General features: G+C 51.4%; 1 protein-coding gene across 4 annotated transcripts in view; it reads left to right on the plus strand.

The window, feature by feature from the left end:
* The window catches only part of SNED1 (sushi, nidogen and EGF like domains 1), an 84,481-nt gene that overhangs the window by 39,524 nt on the left and 21,448 nt on the right, over positions 1 to 23,509 (plus strand). For 3 of the 4 annotated variants that reach the window (XM_014522196.2, XM_014522199.2, XM_014522209.2), the window contains exons 2-18: positions 3,571 to 3,858; positions 4,989 to 5,129; positions 7,182 to 7,344; positions 9,417 to 9,542; positions 10,349 to 10,462; positions 14,706 to 14,819; positions 15,714 to 15,827; positions 16,048 to 16,164; positions 16,764 to 16,889; positions 17,248 to 17,352; positions 18,341 to 18,454; positions 19,274 to 19,390; positions 20,350 to 20,466; positions 20,551 to 20,667; positions 21,157 to 21,270; positions 22,342 to 22,515; positions 23,336 to 23,449. In XM_014522196.2, coding sequence (XP_014377682.1) covers positions 3,571 to 3,858; positions 4,989 to 5,129; positions 7,182 to 7,344; positions 9,417 to 9,542; positions 10,349 to 10,462; positions 14,706 to 14,819; positions 15,714 to 15,827; positions 16,048 to 16,164; positions 16,764 to 16,889; positions 17,248 to 17,352; positions 18,341 to 18,454; positions 19,274 to 19,390; positions 20,350 to 20,466; positions 20,551 to 20,667; positions 21,157 to 21,270; positions 22,342 to 22,515; positions 23,336 to 23,449 — 2,275 coding nt within the window. The remainder of the gene's footprint in view (positions 1 to 3,570; positions 3,859 to 4,988; positions 5,130 to 7,181; positions 7,345 to 9,416; positions 9,543 to 10,348; positions 10,463 to 14,705; positions 14,820 to 15,713; positions 15,828 to 16,047; positions 16,165 to 16,763; positions 16,890 to 17,247; positions 17,353 to 18,340; positions 18,455 to 19,273; positions 19,391 to 20,349; positions 20,467 to 20,550; positions 20,668 to 21,156; positions 21,271 to 22,341; positions 22,516 to 23,335; positions 23,450 to 23,509) is intronic. The other variant, XM_025209295.1, reaches the window with a different exon arrangement.

A 23,509-nucleotide genomic window follows, 5' to 3' on the forward strand; every position in this document is an offset into this window, starting at 1 on the left:
CCCTTCCTGATAGAGGAATGCCTGCATTCCCCCTGAGCCCATTTCCTCTTCAGTGATCCTGGCTAAGTACTTGGACTGCCCCAGCCAAAGTGCGACATGATGAAAGCTGATTTGGCCAATGGGGCTACCTCCCTTGTCTCTCAAGTACTCCCAAGAGAGTGTTTATGTTAAACTTGGAAGACTAGACTTCCTGGTCCTCCCTTTTGCAACACCGGCATGTGTGGGCCACGTGGGTTGTAGCTAGCTGGGAGAGGAGCAGCATTTTCTGTGGTGTTCTTTTTCTTAGGATCCTGAGAGTGAATCCAAGAGTCAGTGCAAGGCTTCTTCTAAGTCCCTGGGACAGCAGATGGCTCGGGAACTCTTTTTTGTGGTTTGGACCAGGAGCTTCTCTTTTTAGGGCTAAGAACAAGGGGTTGGTTTTGTTTTGCTTGGGGTTCTCAGTTGGACAGAGATTTTGGTGTGGGGGTGGCAGTTCCAAACAACAAAGCGCCAAGGCAGATGTTGCAGGGGCTAGTAACCTGCAACTCCATGGTATGCCGGATCTGGCCCGGGGAGCTTGAAACTCAAACTAGGTTGCACCCACCAACCACTAGAAAATATTGCTGACTGTTGACTTAGTGTCATGAAGGAGGAGAGGCAATGACTGCACTGACAGCAGTGATGGTATCTGCAAACTCTTGTTCTCCTTATTTTGGTCTATTTGGGGTCAGATCCTGTGCCAGTGCAAGACCACGGTCTCCTGGCTGCTTGCTCCTCATCTGCGAGGGAGGGATCTGTAGCAGTGAACTGTAATTCCCCCCAGGTCATCCAGTGGCATAGTTACAAAGGGGGTCACATTGAGGAAAGGTTGTGGAGACCATGGGACCTGGTGACTTCTCCCAGGCACTCTCCTGAGCCTGTGGAACAAGGATAGGCAATACAGCCAAAGATGTCCCCCGAGTCCTGCATGGCATGAAGGGGTGATGTAGCAGTTAGACCAGACATTCAGCAGTCCCTTTCCCACTCCTGACCCACAAGGTTCATAGATTCATAGACATTAGGGGCTGGAAAGGTCCTCTCAAGATCATTGAGTCCAGCCCCCCTGCCATAGGCAGGGAGGCTGGTGGGGGTAAATGACCCCCACAAGATAAGCATCCAAATGCCATTTGAATGAGTCCATAGTAGGTGCTTGCACCACCTCTTGGGGGGGAGTCTGTTCCAGACCCTGGAGACACGGACCGTAAAGAAGTTTTCCCTTATGTCCAGTCTAAATCAGCCTTCCAGGAGTTTGTGGCTGTTAGACCTTGTTATCCCTTGGGGTGCCCTGGTGAACAACTGTTCTCCCAGATCCTGGTGTACCTCCCTCCCCCATGTACTTATAGGCTGCCACCATGTACCCCCTAAGCCTTCTCTTCTCCAAGCTGAAGAGTCCCATGTCCCTCAGCCTCTCCTCATAAGGCTTGCTCTCCTGACCTTTGATCATGTGGGTGGCTCTCCCCAGGGTTAAGACTGGGGAGGAAGGAATAGACTTCCAGTAGCATGACTTCTAGCTGCAACCTGGGCATGGCTTTCCTTCTCTTTTGGCTCCAGGCTGGACTGTCCTTGCTGTCTGCTGTACCCACCTAAGACGAAATCATAGGCATCAACAAATAACGTGCTTCATTCTACTAGGGGTCAGTGTTTGGTCACAGTAAATAAAAAAATGTCCACTATGAGGGGACAAGTGTACTGTGATGCTAGGATGCAGTATGATGTGTCATCAAGGCAGGAAGAACATGTGACTGTGATGGGTTGAGATGAATGCACTGAGAAGCAGGATTTATAGCTGTGTTATTTGAGCACCCACTAGATATTGCCCTGGTCTCTGTGCCTTGGACATGTTTCAGGCTTTGAATTTGTGCGGCCAACACTTCCCGTTGAATGTAACAAACATTTTCCATGTTGCAGTATATCCAGGCTGCAGCATGTTGTCTAGAGAAGATGCTTCAGGACTGGTTCTACCTTCCATTGCATCCCAATGGAGTTGCCCCAAAGTAAATGGATGCCATGCTTGCATGACTGTGGGACCTTTAAAGTGTACCCTGCATGAGAGCAGCTGGCTGGCTGGGGTTCAACAGTGGCTGTTCCACTTCCTCACTGAAGCAGCAGCATGTTGTGAAGGAGTGGATCTGTGTGAGCACTGCCATAGATCAGAAGGGTAAGGCCCCTTTGAACGACTCCACCTGTCGTCCTGTGGCTTCTGGTGAGAGGTTGTGGAAATGGATCTCTGCCAGCTCCAGAAATGCCGAGTAGGACAGGAAATGTATTGGGCCAAAAGTGTGAGTGCTTGGCCTCGTCTCTGCCACTGTGGTAGGCCAGGCAATGCGGGGCTGAAGTGTGTGACAAATCCCTGCAGGCCCTTCCAATGAGGAAGGCTGTGGATCAGGTGCAGCATCTGTAGGGACAGCACTCCTTGTTGGGCCCAGCACCAGAATATGAGTGGTATTGTCCATCCAGGCTGGTGCGGAGCAGCAGAGAGGCCTGAGGCCCAGAGGTGTTGCAGGCAGACATTGAGGGTCCTGTGCATAGAGCTGAGGGGCCAGAGGGCTGTGGCCAGGAGCAGCAGGGCAGCATTCCAAGATGTCAGGAGAAGCTTGTGGGTAAGTTCTTCACTCAGGTCTGAGGCTCCCTCTACCCTGATCCAGCAGGATGAGGCTCAGGCTTGCTGTATATCCCCATCTCCCAGCACTGAACTGTGGGCAGGGAGAGAAAGACAAACCTTCCCCCCCTTCCACCCACCTATTTAAAGCAAGGAAGTGAAGGCAAGTTTCACTGGCCCTGCTGCTTCCCCGCCCAGGCGAGGTGAGAGCGACCCAAATGAACTGGGCGCTGTTTGTTTAAACCACTGCGGCTGCTACAGTTTTCTCAGCTGTTCCTCCTTCCTCTGGCCCATCTCTGGCAAGAGAACAGGGCCTGGTTTGTTCAGCCTGCCTTCCCAGACCCCCAGGCTACAGCTCTCCAACCCGTACCGTGTTCACAACGGGGAGGTGGCAGAGGAGGCTGGAGGCGGGTGCAGGTGGCAGGGCAGGGAGGCCAGCCCCTGGTGGTTGTTCAGCATCACATTTTTCATCTGCAGAGCATCGGCACCTGAGCAAGGGTCATGTTTGTACTTCAAAGGACAGGAAAGGGAAATGCGCGAATATTTATGAAATAAAATCCTCTCTAAAATAAGAATTCAGCCCATGTTCTGGGGCAGGGCCTGTTGGAAGCTCTGTGGCCTTTGGGTCATTCACTCAGCTGCAGCAGAGGAAAGTAAAAATATGTCCTCTATTGGTCTATCTCTGGCACTTGTGCAGCCCTCACCGGTGTGTATCTGAACCCATTCCAATGTTGGATCCTCACAAACCTCCATGAGGTCAGCTGTGACTCCTCTTCCTTCATGCATGAGGCAGAGGGAGGGTAAGGGCCTTGTTCAAACTCTGTGGAGAAGCAAGGATTTGAATCCCAGTCTCCCAGCAGCAACGCTGATGGGCTACTTCTGAGACCATCTTCTCTCTCTTGTGCTGTCTGTATGTTCCTGCCACATTTGTCTGTTTTCTTCTTCTCCTACAGGTGAACAACAATGGAATCATCTCTTTCCTGAAAGAAGTTTCTCAGTTTACGCCAGTTGCTTTTCCAATCTCCAAGGATCGGCGTGTGGTGGCAGCGTTCTGGGCTGACGTGGATAACCGAAGAGCGGGTGATGTGTATTACCGGGAAAGCAAGGACCAGGCCCTCTTGGAGAGAGCCACCAAGGACATTGGGCAGTATTTCCCAGAATTCCCAGAATTCTCTGCTCAGTGGGTTTTTATTGCCACATGGTATCGGGTGACCTTCTTTGGAGGAAGTTCTTTTTCTCCAGTGAGTTGCTGGTGTTTGGTGCAGGGTGGAAGAGGGGAGTCTCCAAATCTTTCTACCTGCCTTTCTGACCTCCAGAGAAATTACTTAGTTCATTTCGTAACAGGTGGCCAGGCTACAGGGCTGTCACTGGCAAGGTTGGCACCAGAGCGTTCCAGGCATCTGGGCTCTTTCTACGTGTTTGCACTGCACATGTGCTTTAAATTTTGCTTTTCATGCGAATGAAAGATTTTAAATATCTGTGATATATTTCCTGCCAAATTCTGTCCTCCCCCTAGTTGAAAGTAAACTTTCATGGCCTCACTTCCAAAGGACAGGCTACTACCAAGTGCTCTATTAGCAACTTTTTTAACTCTGTTCAATGGAGTCACTGGTTTTCACTCAGACAAATTGATAATGTCTAATTCCACACTTCAGTAGCAGGTCTGTTCCACCTGACTAGAATGATGCAGATTCAATGTGAATACCGTTTCTAAGACCTGATTGCCCCAAACCACCTTCTGTGTGGCCCAAATGGAGGTATAAATCTCACTGTCCCCAACCCTAACGGGTGTGTGAGCTGGTGTTTTTATGTCTCACCCAAGCCCTGCTGAAAGACTCTGGGAGTGCATGCACTAGGTGTTGAGGGCCTGCAAGTCACTTCTTACAAATGTTGGGTTTTAAGAATCTGACCTTTTAATTCTTTCCTATGTTCCTTTTTATTTCTTAGCTCTGCTTATTGCCTACTAAGCCTTGGTTAGTGTTTTTAAGCTTTAATTCCAAGCTGTAAGCTCCCAAACCCAAATTTGGACATCTAGAAAAGTGGCTTGTTTCTCAGGGGTTGCACGGTACCCACAGCTCCTGGAGAACCTCGAGGTGCCCTTACCTTTCATCACAAGTGCTAGTTAATCTGTGGTAATCTAGCTTTCTGTGTAGTTTGCTTTACTCTGTGATTCTGTGCTGGAGAATTGCTCTCAGCTGGGGTGAATAGAAACGAGTCCTCTCTCAATCATAACCATCTTGGTACAAATAAGTTTTCACAAATGAAACACGACAATCCAAACTTGCGGGATCTGTTTCCTCTCCTGTCCTGGCTTGGCCATGCTCCCTCCTCTCCTGTAACTCCTCCCTTCACCTCAGTGTTTGTTTTGTAGGTAAACACCTTCCAGATTGTCCTCATCACCGATGGCAAACTCTCCTTCACTATCTTCAACTACGAGTCTATCACCTGGACCACAGGCATGCATGCCAGCAGCGGGGGAGACTTTGCTGGGCTTGGTGGTATTGCGGCCCAGGTAAGCCAGGCAAGCTGCAGGCACCCCTTCCTCTCAATCCATCAGTACAGAAGCTGTTGGAGCCACCTCTCTCAACTTTTACTGTATTATTTCTTTCTTGCCAGGAGCATGAAGCAGCCAGGGTAATTTAGGTAGTGGTTGTGCTTTCTTTCTTCTTTTTTTTTTTTTTTTAAGGTTCTTTAAATACCCACATATTCTCTCACTCTCAAAAGCTAAGACCATATAGAGGGCTTTATTATAGTAAAACCACAGTTCTTTACATTGGCCAGTGTCTCTGTTGCTTTCCTTTCTAACCTCAGATTTTTAAGAGCCATTCTGCAGCTGCTGCAGCAAGCACAGCTTTCACTTGTGTTTTTATTTCATCCTTCTGTGTTGTTGTGTTTTGTTTTGTTTTTTTAAACTGGTGCCCATTCGGACGTGTGAATTTACCACCAGTTGCTCTGCCCTTGGCTCACTGCCTGCGCCCATTTGAGAGTCTCCAGAAAGCAGGAAATCACAGGTGTAAAGGAAATGGACACGTTTGGAATCCCAGAATTCAAAAGTGCAGATTTTATGTATGTAAACAGAGCAGTAGCCGCATGCCTTGGAAGGCGGACAGGGCTCCAGGAATGCCCCACCCTAACACCAGCCAAAGAGAAGGGGAAGTCTCAAAAATCTCGCCCAGTGTCAATTTGTTATTGAGTTTGCAAGAATGTGCAGCACCCATTCAGCGTGAGACAAAGCCACACAGCTCTGTGCAAAAGCATCTGGCCTCGCATGGCAGAGGAGCCTACTTGGCCTAAGCTAGCAGTGCTGTTCTCCCTGACTTCTTTCCGTGAAGCATGTCCAAAACTTGTTTGGACTCACCCTGTGCACATGCTCTATGCAGAATCCCAGGTGCAGAGTCGAATGAAAATAGAATGGAAGTTGCATGCTGTTTCCAAGGGATGAGTCATCAACGTGCAAAGACTGCTGGGGCACAAAGCACTCCCCTTTACCCTGGCTATGCTGAGCCGTGCAGGGGAAGCATTTTGGTGGGCTGCCCCAAGCCTCCCCCAGCTCTTTAGTCCCACCCATTCTGTGTACAGCCATGCAAGGCTTCCCAGCAGCAGGGAAAGCAGGCTCCTCTGAAGTTATTGGCTGCCTTCCTGGCACTCAGAAGGCCCTGCCAAAGTCAGGGCCTTGCTGCACTAGGTGATGTACAGATCCCTAAGCTAAGGTCCTGCTACACCTGCTAGGTGTGTAAGTCCACTTAGATGTCTAACCATAAACCCATTCCACCCTTCTCGAGTCCCTGAAAAAAAACATTAATGCAAAGGATGAGTGGACCATCCTCCTCCTCTTCCCTGCATATCATGACTTAGCCCTAAGGCTATGATGACAGGGAGTTACCATAGTAGACATGATAGTGGTTTTTCCGGGACTTGAGCAGAGTGGAATGGACTCACCATTAGGCCTTAAATGGGACCTGGCCCCTCCTGATGTGCTTTCCTGTGCATAAAACCCTAGTAAAGAAGATGAAAGGTGGGAGAGGGAGCAGAGGCTGCATCTCCTCCAGATTTGCATGTGCAACTGCAGCATACCTGGAGCTAGCTGTTATCTAAAGGGCTGAGTAAGTATGCAGTGCACTGGGTGAGCTTGTGTAGCCTGCTATGTCTTCCTTGCTGTTGGTACCCCTGCTGGCTGTCCTCCTTCCTTGCTAGCTAACACATATACAACTGCACACAACACACCCCCACCACCCAGACATAGCCAGAAGTGATGTGACGCAGGAGGCCGGTGGTAGAGCTGAAACTAAAACTCTGGACTCCTGACTCCCAGTCCCTACACAGCAGATCTCGCAGCCCCTCAGGCATTGCTGCAGTGGGCGCTGTAATGTATATGCCCATTGCCAAGGAGAAGGCAATGGCAAGATGTTTGAACTAGCAAAAGAAGCAACAGTCAAAGAAACCAGCCAGCCTCTTCCTTCTTTCATGTCCTTGTTGGGTTTGTCCTCAGGTGCTGCACTATCATGGAAGCGAGGCATCTGTGACTGCCTGCAAGAATTCTCACGGTCTGTCCTTGTCTTCCTAGGCAGGTTTCAACGCTGGTGATGGAAAGCGCTACTTCAACATCCCCGGATCTCGCACTGATGACATCGTTGACGTGGAGATGACAACAAATGTGGGTATCCCCGGGCGCTGGGTGTTCAGAATCGATGATGCCCAGGTGCAAGTGGGGGGCTGCAACAACACAAGTAAGAGGACAGCAGTTAGGTTTATTTAAACAAACCAATTCTTCCATCCTTTCTCTGGGTTATTTTGTCTTTCCCTGTATAATTCCAGGGCCCATGAAAAGAGGGAAGAGAGCATTTCTGAAGTGGGGCTGAGCAGGTGGAGGAGGGGAAAGCTAGGGGCATTGTTGGTGGCAAGGGGAGAGGGGAAAAACTCTTGAAGCCATCAGCCCTGTGCATGGCTGCAGTGAAATACATGTGGCCAATGGGGTACTGGCTACCTTGCCATTGAATCAAACCAAAGCGAGATGAGTCCTGTACAAGATGCTGGCTCCCAAGACCTGAAACCCAAGGTGCTAAGCCAAATTCAGGCTATGTACCCTTTGCTGAGTTTAGTGGGATGTGTCCATACCTTCAGCCATGGCAGCCCAAGACAACATAATGTATTGTAGAGGGTGAAGAGGAGGTGGGGACTCATTGCCTGCCAGCTGCTCCCTGGTGACTGGCCATGTGTGTGCTCTTATCCTGCGCCAAGCAGAAGATAAGCCACAAAAGCCTTCTCTCACTCAAGTCTAAGTAACCACAGAGCAGCTGCTATATGGGGAGCCCCCCTTCCCTTGTGAACTCACTGTGGTTTGTTTGCTTGGCTGTACCCTGTGTTTTTCACCACATTTGATGGTGGGAGGGGTGTTCTCTGCTGCTCTGCTTCGAGCAAGAATGATGAGGCTCTGTTCTGGGAATTCACGAGAGTGTTTCAGAAACCAGCAGCAAAACGGTTGCCCATGCTGTATGTCTGTGAGAAAGTGGGAAACTACCTGGAAACAGGGAACATTGATGGCAACATTGTTGAATGCCCCATCTTTTGCAACTGTGGAGAAGTGATGTGGCTCAGTAAATGATCATCACTGCCCATGAAATGATTTTATATCAAAATTGCCACTAGTTTCTGAAACATCCTCATATAAGCAGATGTGGAATTTGATAGTTTGGGTTGGTTGGTTGGTTGGTTGGTTTGTTTGTTTGTTTGTTTGGGGGGGTTAATGAGAAAAGGACTAAAGTTGTAGGGTCAAATTCAGCCCCGTGATGCAAGACAGGACTCTAGAAAAGCCAGTGGAGTCATGCCTGCTTCTGTCTGGGCTGAATTTGGCCCATTGTTCCTGCCTCCATGGGAGAGGAAAAGGCCTTGTGGTGCCTGGGCTGATATGCACCATTATGAATGTGCTGGATAAGTGGGAGGCAAATAATGTCTTGTGTCTGGAGACATATGTACCTGACTACTGTGTATGCTGTAATCACGAGTCTTTCTCTTAGGTGGCCATGTGTTGAAATTTGGGCTTATAATCTTTTGAACCAGAGAAATAAAAGGGGAGGGGGAGAAAAAATAAAGGTAAATGAGGAATCAAGTTAGGATTGATGTAATGAGCAATGTGGAGAAAGGGAGACATATGGACATAATGGGGGGTTGTGGTGTAGTGGTTACAACATTGTTTGGGCTTCAGGGGACCAAAGTTCAGTTCCCTGCTGCATCATGGATTCCCTCTGTGATGCTGTGCTCCCAATGTGAGAAGATATACTGCTTCCAAAGCATCCTAATATAAGCTGGGAGAAGGCTATCTTTATCCTGGAATAAGAGTATGAACATCCATTTGGGAATTTGTACTGGTATAACTACAGCACTTTTATTCCACAGTCTGCCTTCATAGTGGGATGATTTCCCATAAGGACAAGCCCCAAGCCTCCCTGGTTCTTAGTTTGTCACCTGCACAATGAGTGGCAAGATAATTGTAAGACATTCAGGTTATCACTTGCTGACAGCAAGTGGCAGTGAGTGCTGCAGAAGTATGCTCCATGGAACATGTTGGCAAACAAATGCCCAGCAATAGTCTAAAGGGAAGCCTTGACAAGCCAGTGGCATCTGTGTGGATCAGATGGGGCTGAAGGCCAAAGGGACCTTTTAGCCCAATGTTCTTACTGCTGTGCTGTGCTGTGCTGTGCTGTGCTGTGCTGTGCTGTGCTGTGCTGTGCTGTGCTGTGCTGTGCTGTGGGAGCCTGTTGCTGGGTCTCCTAATAATACAAGTGGCCACTTGTTTTTGCAGCCTCTGTGTGCCTGACGTTACGGCCGTGTCTGAATGGAGGGAAATGCATTGAGGATTGCATCACAGGGAACCCCTCTTACACCTGCTCGTGCCTGGCAGGCTTCACTGGAAAAAGATGCCACCTTGGTAAGTGCACTCCGGGATGCCCTCCATGGTGCTTGTATATTCCTCCTCTTTCCCGAGCTTGGACTGGACAACCATTAAGAATCTCCTGGCCTTTGTGACCATTGTGCTTTGCTGCCTCTCTCCTTCCCCTGGGAAGAAAACTGTTCCACCTTCATTCCCAGCCCAGGAGAGCCTGGAATATGTAGCCAGTGAAACAGCTTCAGTTCCACAAGGTGGACGGGCCCCTGGTTAGACCAGAATGAGCTGAACTTGTGTCTTCTACTCTGCCACAGACTCTCTGTAATAGCTTGGATGAGTCGATCTCACTGGGTCGCAGTAAAATAGGGGAGAGAGCATTTCCCTCCCTCACAGGAAGGAGGAGGGGGATAAAACTGTTAGACTGTGGTGTGCTTGAATGTCCCACCCATGTGGGCCAGATAAGTACAGCTTAGATATAAATACTGCCTGTGACTGACTGCTGCTTATGGGCCAGCTGGTCACAGGCACAGGAGAGAACAGGAGAGTGAGGTGATGTCACTCCTACCCCAACAGCATCTGTAACCAACTGCTGATGCATGTGGGGGAAAAGGGGCAGACAGGGTGAACCACAAGGCAGAGTCCACATGTGGTCTCTGCCTGTCCGATACCAGGCAGCACTCCAGTAGCGAGCTGACATCAGCCACTTCCCTGGCCATGGAGAGCACATGCAGGGCATTATGTTCCATGCTTCTCTGCTGCTGTTTCTTCCCCCACCCACCCTTCCCAAAGGAGAACAGGCAGAGCACTCAGCACCTTTCTCCCTGAGCGTCCATGCTGTTGTGTTTCAGATGTAGATGAGTGCCTTTCCCACCCGTGTCAGAATGGAGCCACCTGCATTAATGGTGTCAACAGCTTCAGCTGTCAGTGTCCACCAGGGTTCAAAGGCACTACATGTGAGAATGGTGAGTAGTGCTGGGTCCAAAATAACTTTGGCAAGGGGCTTAAGTGCAGTCCTGCTGGGTTGCAAGACTAGCTTAGTGCACAGGGGGACAGCATTCTTGATTCTGCCCCCCATGGGGAGTGGGGCAAGGGGAATCTCTGTGGTATCCATGCCACCTCAAGAGGATGCTAGGTGCTGGCTTTCTGCCTCCATGTGGACTGTGATTCAGCAGCCCCACGGGCGAGTGGAAGGACTCCCATTGGCTGCACAGGCCTGTGGACCCATGATAATGTAGCAATGCGTAGAGTTCTCTGACCATAACCTGATGCAGTACAAACTCATGAGAGAACTACGCAAAGGCTGCATTAGAGGCCTGTGGGAATATTTAAGAGGCAGGATAATGGGACCGAGTGATAGACTTTCAAGGTCTTAATCCCAACCCCAATCCCTATTCCCTCTGTTGCCTTGGCAAAGTCACCTAGTGTACACACAGCCAGCCTTGCTCTACAGTATAGTGCCTCCTTTGTGAGGAGCCTTGTTGAAGTGGATGGGAAGAGCTGAGTAAGGCACTAATCATAGCATGAATAAGTGGGACAGAATTGAGCCTTCCAACTTCAGGGGAGAATTTTTCCCTCTGCAGAAAGGGAATAGTAGTGCCCATCTGAGAGAGCGGACTGGGAGGGTCCAGATATCACTGGCCAGTTCTCATTGGCACCTTTGAAAATCCTAAATATACAGAGCCAGATACTTTGCTCTCAAGTTAACACTGATTCTGCAATCAGTGGGGTGCCACACAGCATACTGGTACTGACCTCCATGTCGCAGCCTCTGTAGCACTCTGCAGCGGCTATCAGTTGTTAAGGTTTAGGCAGCAGCTCCCAGGGGACCTGTAGCTGTGGCTGGGATAAAGAAACAACCCCCACCCTGCATGCTAGTGTGTGGGAGCAGTTCTGGGTTTTCTGCAGACAGTTGCAGGCATCTTGGATTTTGACTTGTTTGAAACCAAAGGAAACTTTTGCCTCTGGCTCTGGGTGATGCCAGTGGCCCATTTCTAAGCAGGCCGAGTGTTAATGTAGTGTATTTCAGTGGTTCAGTGTGAAACCATCTTCATGTCACTGGGTTTTCTGTATTGAAACAAGTTGGTGGTGGTTGTCATGTAAGCAGAAAACAAGCAGCCTTGCTCTCTGCAAGGATTTCACTGATAAAGGTCTGGTCCAGAAGTCAATGCGAGCCTTCTTAATGACTTTCTAACTGTTTGGGTTAGGTCCTCAGTGTCAGTGTTTAATCCAAATAGCAACATCATCAGGAAGAAAAAGCATCTGCCCTGTCAAATGGCAACTCTTTGCTCATTTGGACATGAGAGCAATCACACAGGCCTTATTTTAAACATCTGAAGTGCAGATTTCCAAATGCTTGGCACCCATAGTAGGAAACATATTTTCAGAAGAGCTTAGCTCCCATTTAGGTGCTTAGAAAAAGGATCAGACTTTTTCAGGACCTGCAGGATCTGTCCCCACTTCCTCATCCTTTGTTCTGAAGTCTCCCCAAGATACCTCAGTGCTTGTGATGGTAGCTCACATGCCAAGGACATTGGTACCAATAAATACAAGTGGGGAAATTGAAAACTAAGCCACTAAACAATCGCCCATCTTCTCTATTAGCAAGTACAAGCCCCTCACAACTATATCTGACTAGGACATCTGTTAGCTTAGCTCAGCGATCTTAAAACAAAGAACATAAGCTTTGACTCCAGGCTGTTCAAATCTGGACATGCCTATGACTATGTCTCCAGCCGTCTGCTTGGTCTTCCTGGCCCTTGGCATAGCAACTGGTGTACCTTCCTCCTTGTGACCAGACACCAGCCTTCAGATCCTGCGTGTTCCCAGAGCTACTCAGTTAAGTAGCATCTAGCAGCTGTCTTGAAGTCCAACCTTTCTGGTTTATTCCCAGGATGCAGCCTCCCGGCCTCATAGCTGTTTCTTGGTCCTGCCTCATGGTCGAGCTGCCAAGGTCCAAGGCCAGCGCTGACCCTCAGAGTCTCCCCAGCAGCTTAAGCACATCCTCTGTAGAGCCAAAGCTATGTGAGAGTCCTGGCTGACAGTTTAGCTGAGACAGTTAAAGCAAGTGATGTGACAGCTTGCAGTGACGGTGATGTGACAGTTAGAGCAAGTGATGCACAGACTGGGCAAAGGAGCTTCACAATCACACACACTTTGCTGATAATAGAGGACAAGCTGTGAGACAGTGATAGGCCTGTGAGCAGAAACATATTTAGGGTTTGCTTAGTGTCCTTAGGGCTTACCAAAGACCCTGTCTTGGCCCTGCTTCTCTTGTTCAGTCTCCTCTCTGGTGGTGGCATTGTTGATCCCTGGGCTATTTCAAAATAGGTGTTCCTGAAACACTCCAAGTGTGGACACAAACTCTGGAATAAGGTGCCTTGTTCTGAATTAGCTTAGTCCTACTTTGGAAACTTGTTCTTTTGGGATGCCTATGGGATGGAGCAAGTCTGATCACCTTTTGCTGTGGGCTGGGTCTTACTGGCACAGCTTTGTCTTGGATTTGTGATGTAATTGGGACAAAACATTACCTTATGTGTGTACTAGTTCTTTGAAACTTTTAAGTGAATAGATACAATCAATCTTGTCCAAGCACCTACTCTAGGCAGGATTAGCCCTGTCCAAACAATCCCATACAAATACTTGTCTAACCTAGTACTAAAACTACACAAATCAACCCTGTCACACAGTGAAAAGGAATATTGCCCAGAGACACCAAAAGTACTCTAACCTGCCACGGGGGGATGAGGACAGCCATTGTCCTGTCTCTGCAGGAGTTGTTAAAATGCACTCAAGCAATCCAATGTGATTGAACTCTGTTAGCCACTGCATTGGCCCATCTGTTTTCATCCTAAGATACAACAAGCCTGTGTCAGAAAGAGTCTAGGAAGGAAAGCATTGTGCTTTCAGCTGCTGGTGATATCTGTGGCAGTGAAGCCCAGCCCATTCCCCAGACCTCCCTTTGCTGCCTGGCTACACTTCTGCTCATGCACTGGCTTGTCAGTCTTGGCCTTCTGGCTTGACCTTTGCCAATGTCAATCCACCTCCCCTCCAGAGCATGTGACACAGGCACCCTGAGTCAAAGTGCTGGTTCAAGACACTGGTCCTCATAGCTAGTTAAGAACATCAATACTTGAAGGCACAGTGTGTGATCCCCTCTGCCCAGGTCTACCTCCCACCAAACTTGGGCAAATGGGACCTGCTGCCAAGGAGCTTGAGAGACATCTCTTGTAAAGTGAGTGACAGTCAGCTGGTGGGGTAGCCAGATGCACCATCTGCAGAGAGTGACTGGTGCTTGCCCTGCAACTGAAGAAGTTAAATGGCCAGCTGCTGGCACTTAGTCCCAAATTGGAGGAAAGCTAGGAAGAAGGATTATTGAAGCAGAGTGCGTGTGGACTTTGGAAGGAGCCTACTAGCTAGGGAGGACATACCTAGACTCTCTAGAGCTGAAGTGCCAACAGTATGTCCTTTGCCTCACCTGGGGTATGCTGGTTGGAGCAGGCGCTGTGTCCAGCCAAGGGTGGCAAGTTGCAACCCAGCCAAGTAGACGCATGCATGGTTCAGTAGTGGGCTGTGGCAGCACAGGCCAGGCTGTGCAGGGTGGTGCCCAGTAGGGGTGACTAGCTGAACAGGATGAGTCATAGTAGCAGGTGCCAAGGTCCAGAACCTTACCCAGTGCATGTCAGGTGAGTTTAATCATGTGCTCTGGGGCTCACCTCTCTCATTAATGCCTCCCTCTTTGATACTGCTGGGCCCCAGTGCAGCAGTAAGTTCTCCAGGGATGTGTTTACTAAAAAGAATTAAAATTCGGGTACTGGGGACCTAGCTATGCTCCCTGCTGGTGGTAAAGGTGCATGGATCCCAGGGCTGGTTAATTGTATAGCCAGGTTCTGCATTAAAAACAAAGTCCAGCAAGTTGTGGCATAAGAGAGCTGTCTTCTCACTGAAGTTGACCAGCTCTCCCCATCCCCGTCTCCCTCAGTAGGACTTGAAGGGGAGGGGCGACACCACTGGGCCAGGCCCCTTTCCAGCAAAGCACAGAATCTGCTGGCCTGACTTTCTCCCTGCCAAGAGCTTGCAGAGAGAGGGGAGGAGGATGCAAGGGGGCTTGGCCAGGCATGTGGGCTCCATGCTGGTGGGAGAGCTGCAAGTTCTGTGGTTCCCATGGCTGTACCTAATCCCTCACTTCACATACGTGGAACCTTGCAGAGGAGTCACCATGTGAAGCCAAGACCTGCCAGAACAGTGGGGAGTGCCAGGCAGTGAATGGGACAGCTGCATGCGTGTGCCAGCCAGGATACACAGGGGAGGACTGTGAGGCAGGTAAGAAGCCAAAGGGAGGAATGTTTGTGGGGGTGGCTGCCAGTGAGGGGCAAATTCCTTGGCTGATGTGCTGCGTTCTGCAAAGTGCTGAGATGCCTTTGCAGCAGGTGTGGAGCAGTGCAGGGGTGAGGCCGTTCTGGGTGGCCATTCCTGTGGTTTAGTGAAGGCAGGGTTCTGTACCATACTATGACTGTTTGATCTGGCACCCCAAAGCCACTGGCAGTGGTCTGAAGGCAAGTGAAGACCCTGAGGGTCAGGGAGATGGGAAACTGCTACTTGGTGGGCCTGCCTTGGGGCTGAAGAAGGAAAGCTTGGGGAGAGGGATGTGAGACACAAGCATGAGAATAAGAACAGGCCATATGCTAGAGGTGATGTAGACAGGGAGGGTTTAGTTCTGGATGACTGCAAACAGAGGATGCAGTGAGCAGCAAGCAAACCAGAAGGCCATACCTTGTCAGATGAATTACCAGCCAAACATGATGGTGGATAGCTGCAGGGGGCAGTGATACCGGTGCCTACCATGCTGCCTTTTTCTTCCCTGGAACTCCTGCTCACTGCTTGCAGCCATCTGTTCTCTCTTGTCTTCTATTTAGAGGGACTGCCCCCTTGTTCTCTGTACAGCACTTGACATAGCACATGCTCCAAGACCAGGCCCCCAGAGCTACCAGGGTACAAATAACAGGAGCTGGAGAAGAGATCTAATGCCAGGAGATCCATAACCTGGGCAGGGCTGATATTAGGTGGCAAGGGCCAATTCAGGTCTCCAGGTACAGAGATAACAAGCGAGGCCCTCAGCCACATCTGTTGATCTGGGCACATGTAAGCTGGGTCTAGAGGCAGGCCTGACCTGGCCTGACAGTGAGACCTGATCACCCTAGCTGTTCTTCTCTCCAGAAGTGAACGAGTGTGATTCCAACCCCTGCCTGAACGGGGGTCGGTGCATTGACCTGGTGGACAACTACACCTGCGTGTGTGTTGAGCCCTTCGTGGGACAGCGCTGTGAGACAGGTGCCCTGCTTCTCTCTGCATGCAGTGGAGTCTCCCCTGCCTATGGCCAGGGTCTCTAGGGGGCGGTTAGTCTGTGGCAGAGCCTTTGCTGGGACCTGTCTGTCTGTGTCTCCCTCCTTCCCTGCTCTCAGGATCACTGCCAAGGCCCCATCCTGCCTTCCCAGTGGCCTATTCCTTGAATTCAGCTGGGCTGTGTTGAGACTGCTTCTCTACCCTCCAGACCCCTCCTCCTGCGAGGACCGGAGCTGCCGGAACCGCCAGACATGTAACTATATCCGCCCTGGACGCTACATCTGCACTTGCTCCCCAGGCTACTATGGCAGCAACTGCCAGTACGGTAAGCAGGACAGGCCACGGGTGGAGACAGGAGGGTCACTCTGATGTAGCTGAGATGCAGGGCTTGACTCCGTGCCATTCCAGCTGGAAGCTCCCTTCAGATTTGCCCTGTGCTGAGGTTGCCTTGAGGCTTCAGGGCATTTGGTCTAGTGTCTCTCTGTCACACCCGCTCCTGGTTCCAAGAACTGGGCATTGCCCTGAGCTCAATTCGGCCAAAGTGGAGAGACTGGGCCATGGAGAATGAATGGCAGACCCACGGGATGTTTAGTAAAACTTGCCGTGAAACATGGTAGGAGCAGAGCAAGCAAGCTGGTAAGCCCTGAGGCAGGGGCCAGTGAGAAATAGGATAGTTCAGTGTGGCCTTCTGCTGAAGGGATCATGTTAGAGCAGTTGTGCAGGGGGTCAAACCACATTAACTTCAAAGGAGTGAGTGGGGTATTCCCCACGATATCTGCCCAGCTCTGTAGCAACCCTCTGATCAGGTCTCCCTGGGGTGAGCCACTGCTGTCACTAGTTGCACTGGTGTGGGGATGGTGGCCCCTCCTTAGCTGAGGTGACTTTTTCTCCCTGCATGCCTCAACTAATGACCACTCTTCACAGGTGGGCCTAGAGTGGCAAGTGCTTGTCTCTCCAATCCATGCCAGAATGAGGGGAACTGCCTGGAAACAGAGCAAGGCTACATCTGTGAATGCCCAGAGGGCTACACAGGTCCCAACTGCAGAGACAGTAAGTAGTGGAAATAGGGCCTGCATCCAATTCCCCAGATGCAGGTCAAATTGCTGAGGGTGATCTCATTGTGTGGCCATTCTTCAGGGCACCGCTGGATAAACAGTGGCTCATTTCTCCAGCTGGAGAGGAAAGTGGCTCAGAAGCTGCCATCACCAGGTGTCAATTAGAATCTTGTTCTGATGGGGAGGTGCTGACAGGAGAAACTTGTGGCTGCACTGAATCTGTGTGACTCCAAGCAGGATTTGTTTGCATCCTGCGGGACTTGGTGGTAGTGGAGAACCTTATGAAAATCTTAGCAGCTAGAACAGGATGTTGGCTGTCCTGACAGTCTCCCTGTCACTGCCCTCTGTTACAGAGCTTTCCGAAGACTGTGAGTGTCGGAATGGGGGAAGGTGTCTGGATGGAAACTTCACTATCTGCCAGTGTCCGCCCGGGTACTTCGGTCTCCTCTGTGAATTCGGTAAGATCAAACTCCCACATTCCTGTCCAGATCCTGGGAAGGCTGCTACAAGGCAGAGGGAGAACAGTTGTTCTATCTCACCCCTCTAGGGCAGGACATGTAGCAAAACAAACAGATTAGGCCTCAGGAGAACTTCCTGACCATGACAGCAGATCAATGGAACAAGCTGCTCAGGAAAGTAGTGGAGTCTGCATCATGGGAGATTTCCTGGAAGGAGCTGGGGTGGCATCTGTGTGGAGTGGTTTCAGTATGACAAATCCTGTGTCTGTGCCAGGCACTGGCCTGGCTGACCCTGTAGGTTACTGACAGCCCTGTGCCTGCACAGTTCTCGGACTTCCTCTTGTTTGTAACTTAAGAATGATGAGCATTGGGCAGTCCATCCATGACTGTTAGGCTCAAATGACTGCAAGCCTTGCGGTCATGCCCTACATTGTCAGTCAGCATATGCTGTGCCCCAAAGCAAAGGAGAAGCTCCATCCCCACAGCTGGTGGGTCCCACTCTTCTCTTGGGACCCTGCACTTGCTGACATGGAAATGCCCCCTCGTGGGGGAGAAGGGAATTGACTCTTCTCCTACTCTACTTGGCCTCTCCACATTTCCCAGCTCACAAACCCAGCCCTGGCTCCCTGAAGGAGAGGAAGGCTCAGTCCTTCATGTGTGCGCATGTGTGCGCACGTGCACACACACACACACTCTGAACTTTCCTCAATAACCCACACACACACACACACACACACACACACTCTGAACTTTCCTCAATAACCCAAGCATGATGCTGCTCATCTCCTCAGGAGGCCTCACTCTTCTCAGAAGCACAGAGGACAATCAGATGGGACCAGCTTCCCCCTGCCTCATGTCACTAACAGTGGGTGACCAGTGTCCATGGAGGGCCCATTACAGACTCCTACCGGTCTGGTCAACCAAGTGCCTGATATTGACACATGGAGGTGTCACTAACAGGCAGTGGCTCTTGTTTCTCATCTCACAGAAGTGACCACAACACCATGCAATGTGAACACTCAGTGCCCGGATGGGGGCTACTGCATGGAGTATGGAGGGAGCTACCTGTGCGTGTGTCACACAGATTACACCACCAACCACTGTGAGTGTGGCCTGCAGGGAAAAGCTGATGGGGGAAGGGGAAAGGGGGTATCTGGCCTGGGGCTGGCACTCTGTGAAGCGTGGCTGAGGGGAAGTGACTGTATGACCTGCAGCAGAGGGGGAGCTGGGAGCAGGGCAATTGCTTCCCAAGTGTGCTCAGGAACAGGTACCTGACTGTGCTGCTCCAGCTTGAGGAAAAGGATGGAGGAGCTATGAGTGTGAGTGGAGTGAATGATACCAAAGGAAAACATTTGTCTGGGGAACATGAGGACAGCTAGAGAACCAGCCTGCTTGGAGGGCCTCTGGGGGGCTACAGACCCTCTGGGAGCTTAACTCATCTGTCCTACTCCACTCTGGAGTCCATGTTTCCAACACAACTGTGAGGATAACCCTTAGCCTCCACACAGCCACCTTCACCCCTGTGGTGATGTGATGGGCCAGTGTCCTCAGCTCCAACCCACAGAAGAGGAGCTATGGTGCCCCAGGCTCTGCAGGCACCCTCATCCCAGACTCATCAGCTGTAGGGAAGGGGCCGGGATCAGGTCTGCAGGTGCCCAGGAGTTCCCTGCGACATGTCTGAGGAGGCTGCAGGGTGACCCAGATGTGGACCAGCAATCCAAGTGCTGCCATCCTGAGTGAGATGAGCACAGGCCCCGGTGAGCCAAGCAGCTGCCTGGCCTGGCACAAGTGTGAAGGGGCTGGGCATCCCCATGACTAGGCCAGGAGCAGGCCAGAACCATTCCTGTACTCACTGGCCTTTGAGGACTTCTCAGTTTGCTATTTACCATTTTCCCTCTGCAACCCGTGTGTGGTTTTGCAGCTGTACCATCCCCCTGCGACTCGGAGCCCTGCCTGAATGGGGGATCCTGTGAGGTCCATGATGACTCATACACCTGCGAGTGTCCCCGTGGGTTCCTGGGCCAGCACTGTGAGAAAGGTACTCCCCGGGCCAGGCACAAGGGGGGCAGTGGGAGGGTATGTGGGGAGCTCTGAGCCCTCTGTTACTCTGGGCTCAGCAGACCTAGCCCTGTGGGACACAGCAGCAACTGGGGAAAGCAAATGGCTGCATTCAGCATCTGTGGTACCCTTCCTGCCAAGCCGGAGGAGGGTCTGCATTGGAGCAGAGAGAATCTGGGGCAGAAGACCAGCCCCATAAAGACAGTGGGGAGCTCTGGCAGCTGCCTGGAATCTACCATGTCACCACTGCTTCCACCAGCCTTCCCAGCAGTGAAGCACTCCTCCTGGCCCTAGAGCCTTATCCTTGGGGATGCATGGGGAACAGTAATGCTCATTTCTAGTGAGGGATTGCAACAGGACTGCTGCCCTTCAGGAGGCAACTCTTGACCATCCTGTTCCCCACAGACAGAAGCAGGGACTTTGCAGATGGTTTGAGGATGTAGTGTCTCAGCAAGCCCTGACCTGCAGCCAGTGGCATGCAACGTTTGACTGGGGAGTGCAGCCATGCAGGGCTTCTAGGTGGCTTTTGTAGCCAAGGAGTCTGCAGATGAACTGCCAGTCCTTGTCTCCTAATGCTGCCTGACTGCAGACTAACACAGCTAACTTCCTTTCTCCTAATCACAACAAGGACCTGTGATAGCCTTGCTTTCACAGGGTGCCTATGCATGGAAGTTGCTGCAGCTCCCTCTAGTGTAAAGCAGATGCTGTGCATCAGCAGACAGCAATACTGTCTGACAGCTGAGGCCAGAAAGGAACAAGCACCTTCAAACTAAGGGCCCAAAGTCCATCACTCAGCAGGCAGAAGAGGGCAAGCTGGGCTGTGAGTGAGGCAGTGCCCAGGTCAGCCTGTGAGAGGGCATGAATCCAATCCACCTCCATCACAACTGAGGATGCATAACCTACACACGCACCCTCCTGCTCTCTGTGCTCTCTCTTCAGTCAGGCCACGGCTCTGCAGCTCTGGGCCCTGCCGTAATGGGGGCACATGCAAGGAGGCAGATGGAGAATACTACTGTGCCTGTCCCTACCGCTTCACAGGGAAGCACTGTGAGATAGGTACTGCACTGCCAGGGGCAGGGGGAGAGCAGGGAGGGATTTGGTGTTGCTTGAAACCTAACCTGTACCTCATTGTGCCCACAGGCAAACCAGACCCCTGTGCCTCTGGCCCATGCCAGGGTGGGGGCACCTGCTTCCATTACATTGGCAAGTACAAGTGCGACTGCCCTCCAGGCTACACAGGACGACACTGTGAAATTGGTACGAGCGTTGAGAGATTGGGTGGCAGGGGGTATCTTGGGCCCAGTCCAGCTTGGAGCCACAGGCCAGTAACCAAATGACTGATGCCCAGCACTTGGCTGGTGGGTTAGTAATTGGAGAAGGGTCTCAGTTAATTCCCACACTCCTGGCATAAATCCCAGGTGGCAAAGGCATCATTTAGATAGGTTGTAGCATTCAGTGGTAGATGGATCCACCAGGCACAAAACACAGAGAACAGGGCTGCCTGCAGCAGCATCCAACAGGTTCAGTGACTGGCTGCTGCAGTCCCTGTCTAAACCAGCTGCTACATGTGCCCACCAGAGAGCTCTAGAGAATCATCCTATGGTGGTTGCTTCTAGGCTGGCCCTGGCATGGGTGAATGTAGTTGGACTGTCTCTAGGGTCTTTGAGCTTCTCTGGGTACTGTTGTAGAGGTAGCGTGAAGTGGGAGGGCAGGGTGGCAATGTCTATCTGGGATGCTCTTTTCCAGCCCCTTCTCTGTGCTTCCTGAGCCCATGTGAGAATGGAGCCACCTGCGAGGACCTTGGCAACAACTACATCTGCACATGCCCCTCTGGGTACATAGGGAAGCACTGCCAAACAGGTAACAGACTGAAAGGTCTGACCTAGCCCCAGCCCTGAGTAGGACCAAGTAGAGCACCCGCCAAGCCTGGCCAGCCCAACAGACTGTGTCCAGAACATCAGCCTTACCATGCTGGAACTGCCCAGCACCTCAGGCACGTCCCAGCCTCCTGCCTGGATAGGGCTGCAGGGATGGATGAGGAGGGGATGTGGATTTGCTGGATGGAGGTATAGGGTCTCTGCCTGCAATTCTGTGCAGGCTTCTCAAGTGACCTTGGGCAACTCCCTTAGTTGCGCCGTGTTGTTAGCCTGAGTTTATACAATTTGGCCTGAATTCATGCTGATACTGCCACCTGTTAAAGAAGGAGGCAAGTTCAGCAAGGGGTGGCGGGAGGTTGAAGATTACGAGAAGGCCAGGAAAGCCTGGGGCAGTCTTCCTTATTGTGCCTCATCTGCACTAATGCCCTAGGAAAGCTATGATACCTAATCCTGAGGTCTGGTTGACCCTGGTAGACAAGACCACATGCCCCCCCAACCATTGATCACCTGGAGCATCAGCCTCGCAGAGGCACAGTGTCCTCCCTACCTGTAATGCTTTTGCCTGTGTTGGAGATACTGGGGGATCCCCCCCATACACTTACCACCAGGTTGGCTAAGCTGGAGCACCAGCAGAGAAGCTGAGGTTTCTAGCACTGGAACTGGGCTCTCCCAAGCCCAGCCTGCAGGCCTCAGTGCACTCTCCTGGCACTGCAGCCATGCCAAAACATTGCAAGGGGATGCTGTAGAAAAGCACTCAATTCCAGCCAGGATCTCTTGAGCCTACAGCTGCATCTCAAGACTAATGAGGCTTTCTCAGCCTTCAGCCCCACTGAGGCAGATGGAAGGCCTCAGGCATAGCCAGGTCAGCTCCCAAAGCAGTCCCAGGTCCAGTGGGCACATGTCTGGAAGGTGGGAGGGCTGTTGCTCCTGGGGCCCATCCTGGGGATGTAAATTAAAAGGATCTCCCTGATGTGCTTTGGTTCCCTGCCCTGCTGCTTTGATGACTCCTATTCTTGAGCCTCCTTACTCTTCTGGCCCTCATTTCTCTCTTTAGAGGTGGACTGTGGGGTCCCCAGCGAGGTGAAGCATGCCCGGGCAATGTTCAATTCCACAAGGGTGGGTTCATTGGCTGAATACTACTGCGACCTGGGCTATGTCCTGAGCCCTCACCATGCCCCCCGTGTGTGCAGTCCCCTGGGCACCTGGAGCAACCCCCCGGAGTGTGATGGTAAGCTGCTTTGCAGGGATCTGTACAGCGTGCTGTCCCTGGCGAGCTGAGCAGAACAGGGATCAGGGACACAGGTACAAGGGGCAGAAGTAGTGTCTCAAGCACCACGTAGTGGCAAAGGGAGTGCATTGCACACCACAGGGGAAGCTCTGCGTGCCACCCTTAAACTTTTCTCCTCATGGCTATCTCTGCCAGACTGCAGCAGATCTGGAGCCAGCACCAGGTAGAGAGGACACTGGGCTACTGAGGAAGGATGTCTGGAAGAGGGAGGGGAGCATTGAATAAAGCCACCTTGGGGCATCTTGGGACTGGCAGAGAGCTGTGCTGGGATGAGGCACTCAGGACAGTGGCTCACAGGTTGCCTGCCATGGCCAGCCGGGGTACCCAGTACCCCCAATACCCTTAGCCCCACTGACCTGCCCCCTGAGTTCTGTCCTCTGGCAGCTGACTGGGGTCTCTGTGTGCCTGGTCAGTACTGCTCTGTATGCCAGGGAGCTGGGGCTGTGAATTAGTGTGTCCCACCCCCCAACGCACACCCTGGGCTGGCTGCCATGAGATTCCCTGGTTACAGTTACTACATTTGTTCACCCTGGTGAGTTACTGCCCCGACCACATTTCCTGTTTCTCTAGTCACCTTCCTGGTTTCTGTACCTGGGCCTGGCACTTGCCTGCACAATCTCTCCTACACTATGTGCTGGGGATGCTCATGTGCAGGCACCTGGAGGCACATTTCAGTGTGGCCTGGACTTTTCGCTTCCAATAAGCCTTTCTTTTTTTCCTTTTTTTTTTTTCTTTCAACCCTACTGCCCTGGCTCCACAGAGATTGATGAGTGCAGGTCTCAGCCCTGTCTGAATGGAGGCTCATGCAAGGACCGTATTGCTGAGTTTCTGTGTGTGTGTGAAGCAGGATACACAGGCCTCCACTGTGAGTTGGGTAAGAGAATGTGAGAATGCGCTTTGGGGGGGGGGGGGGGTGGCACCCACATTAGGGCAA

The sequence above is a fragment of the Alligator sinensis genome, unplaced genomic scaffold, assembly GCF_000455745.1.
Source record: "Alligator sinensis unplaced genomic scaffold, ASM45574v1 scaffold237_1, whole genome shotgun sequence".
Taxonomy (NCBI): domain Eukaryota; kingdom Metazoa; phylum Chordata; order Crocodylia; family Alligatoridae; genus Alligator; species Alligator sinensis.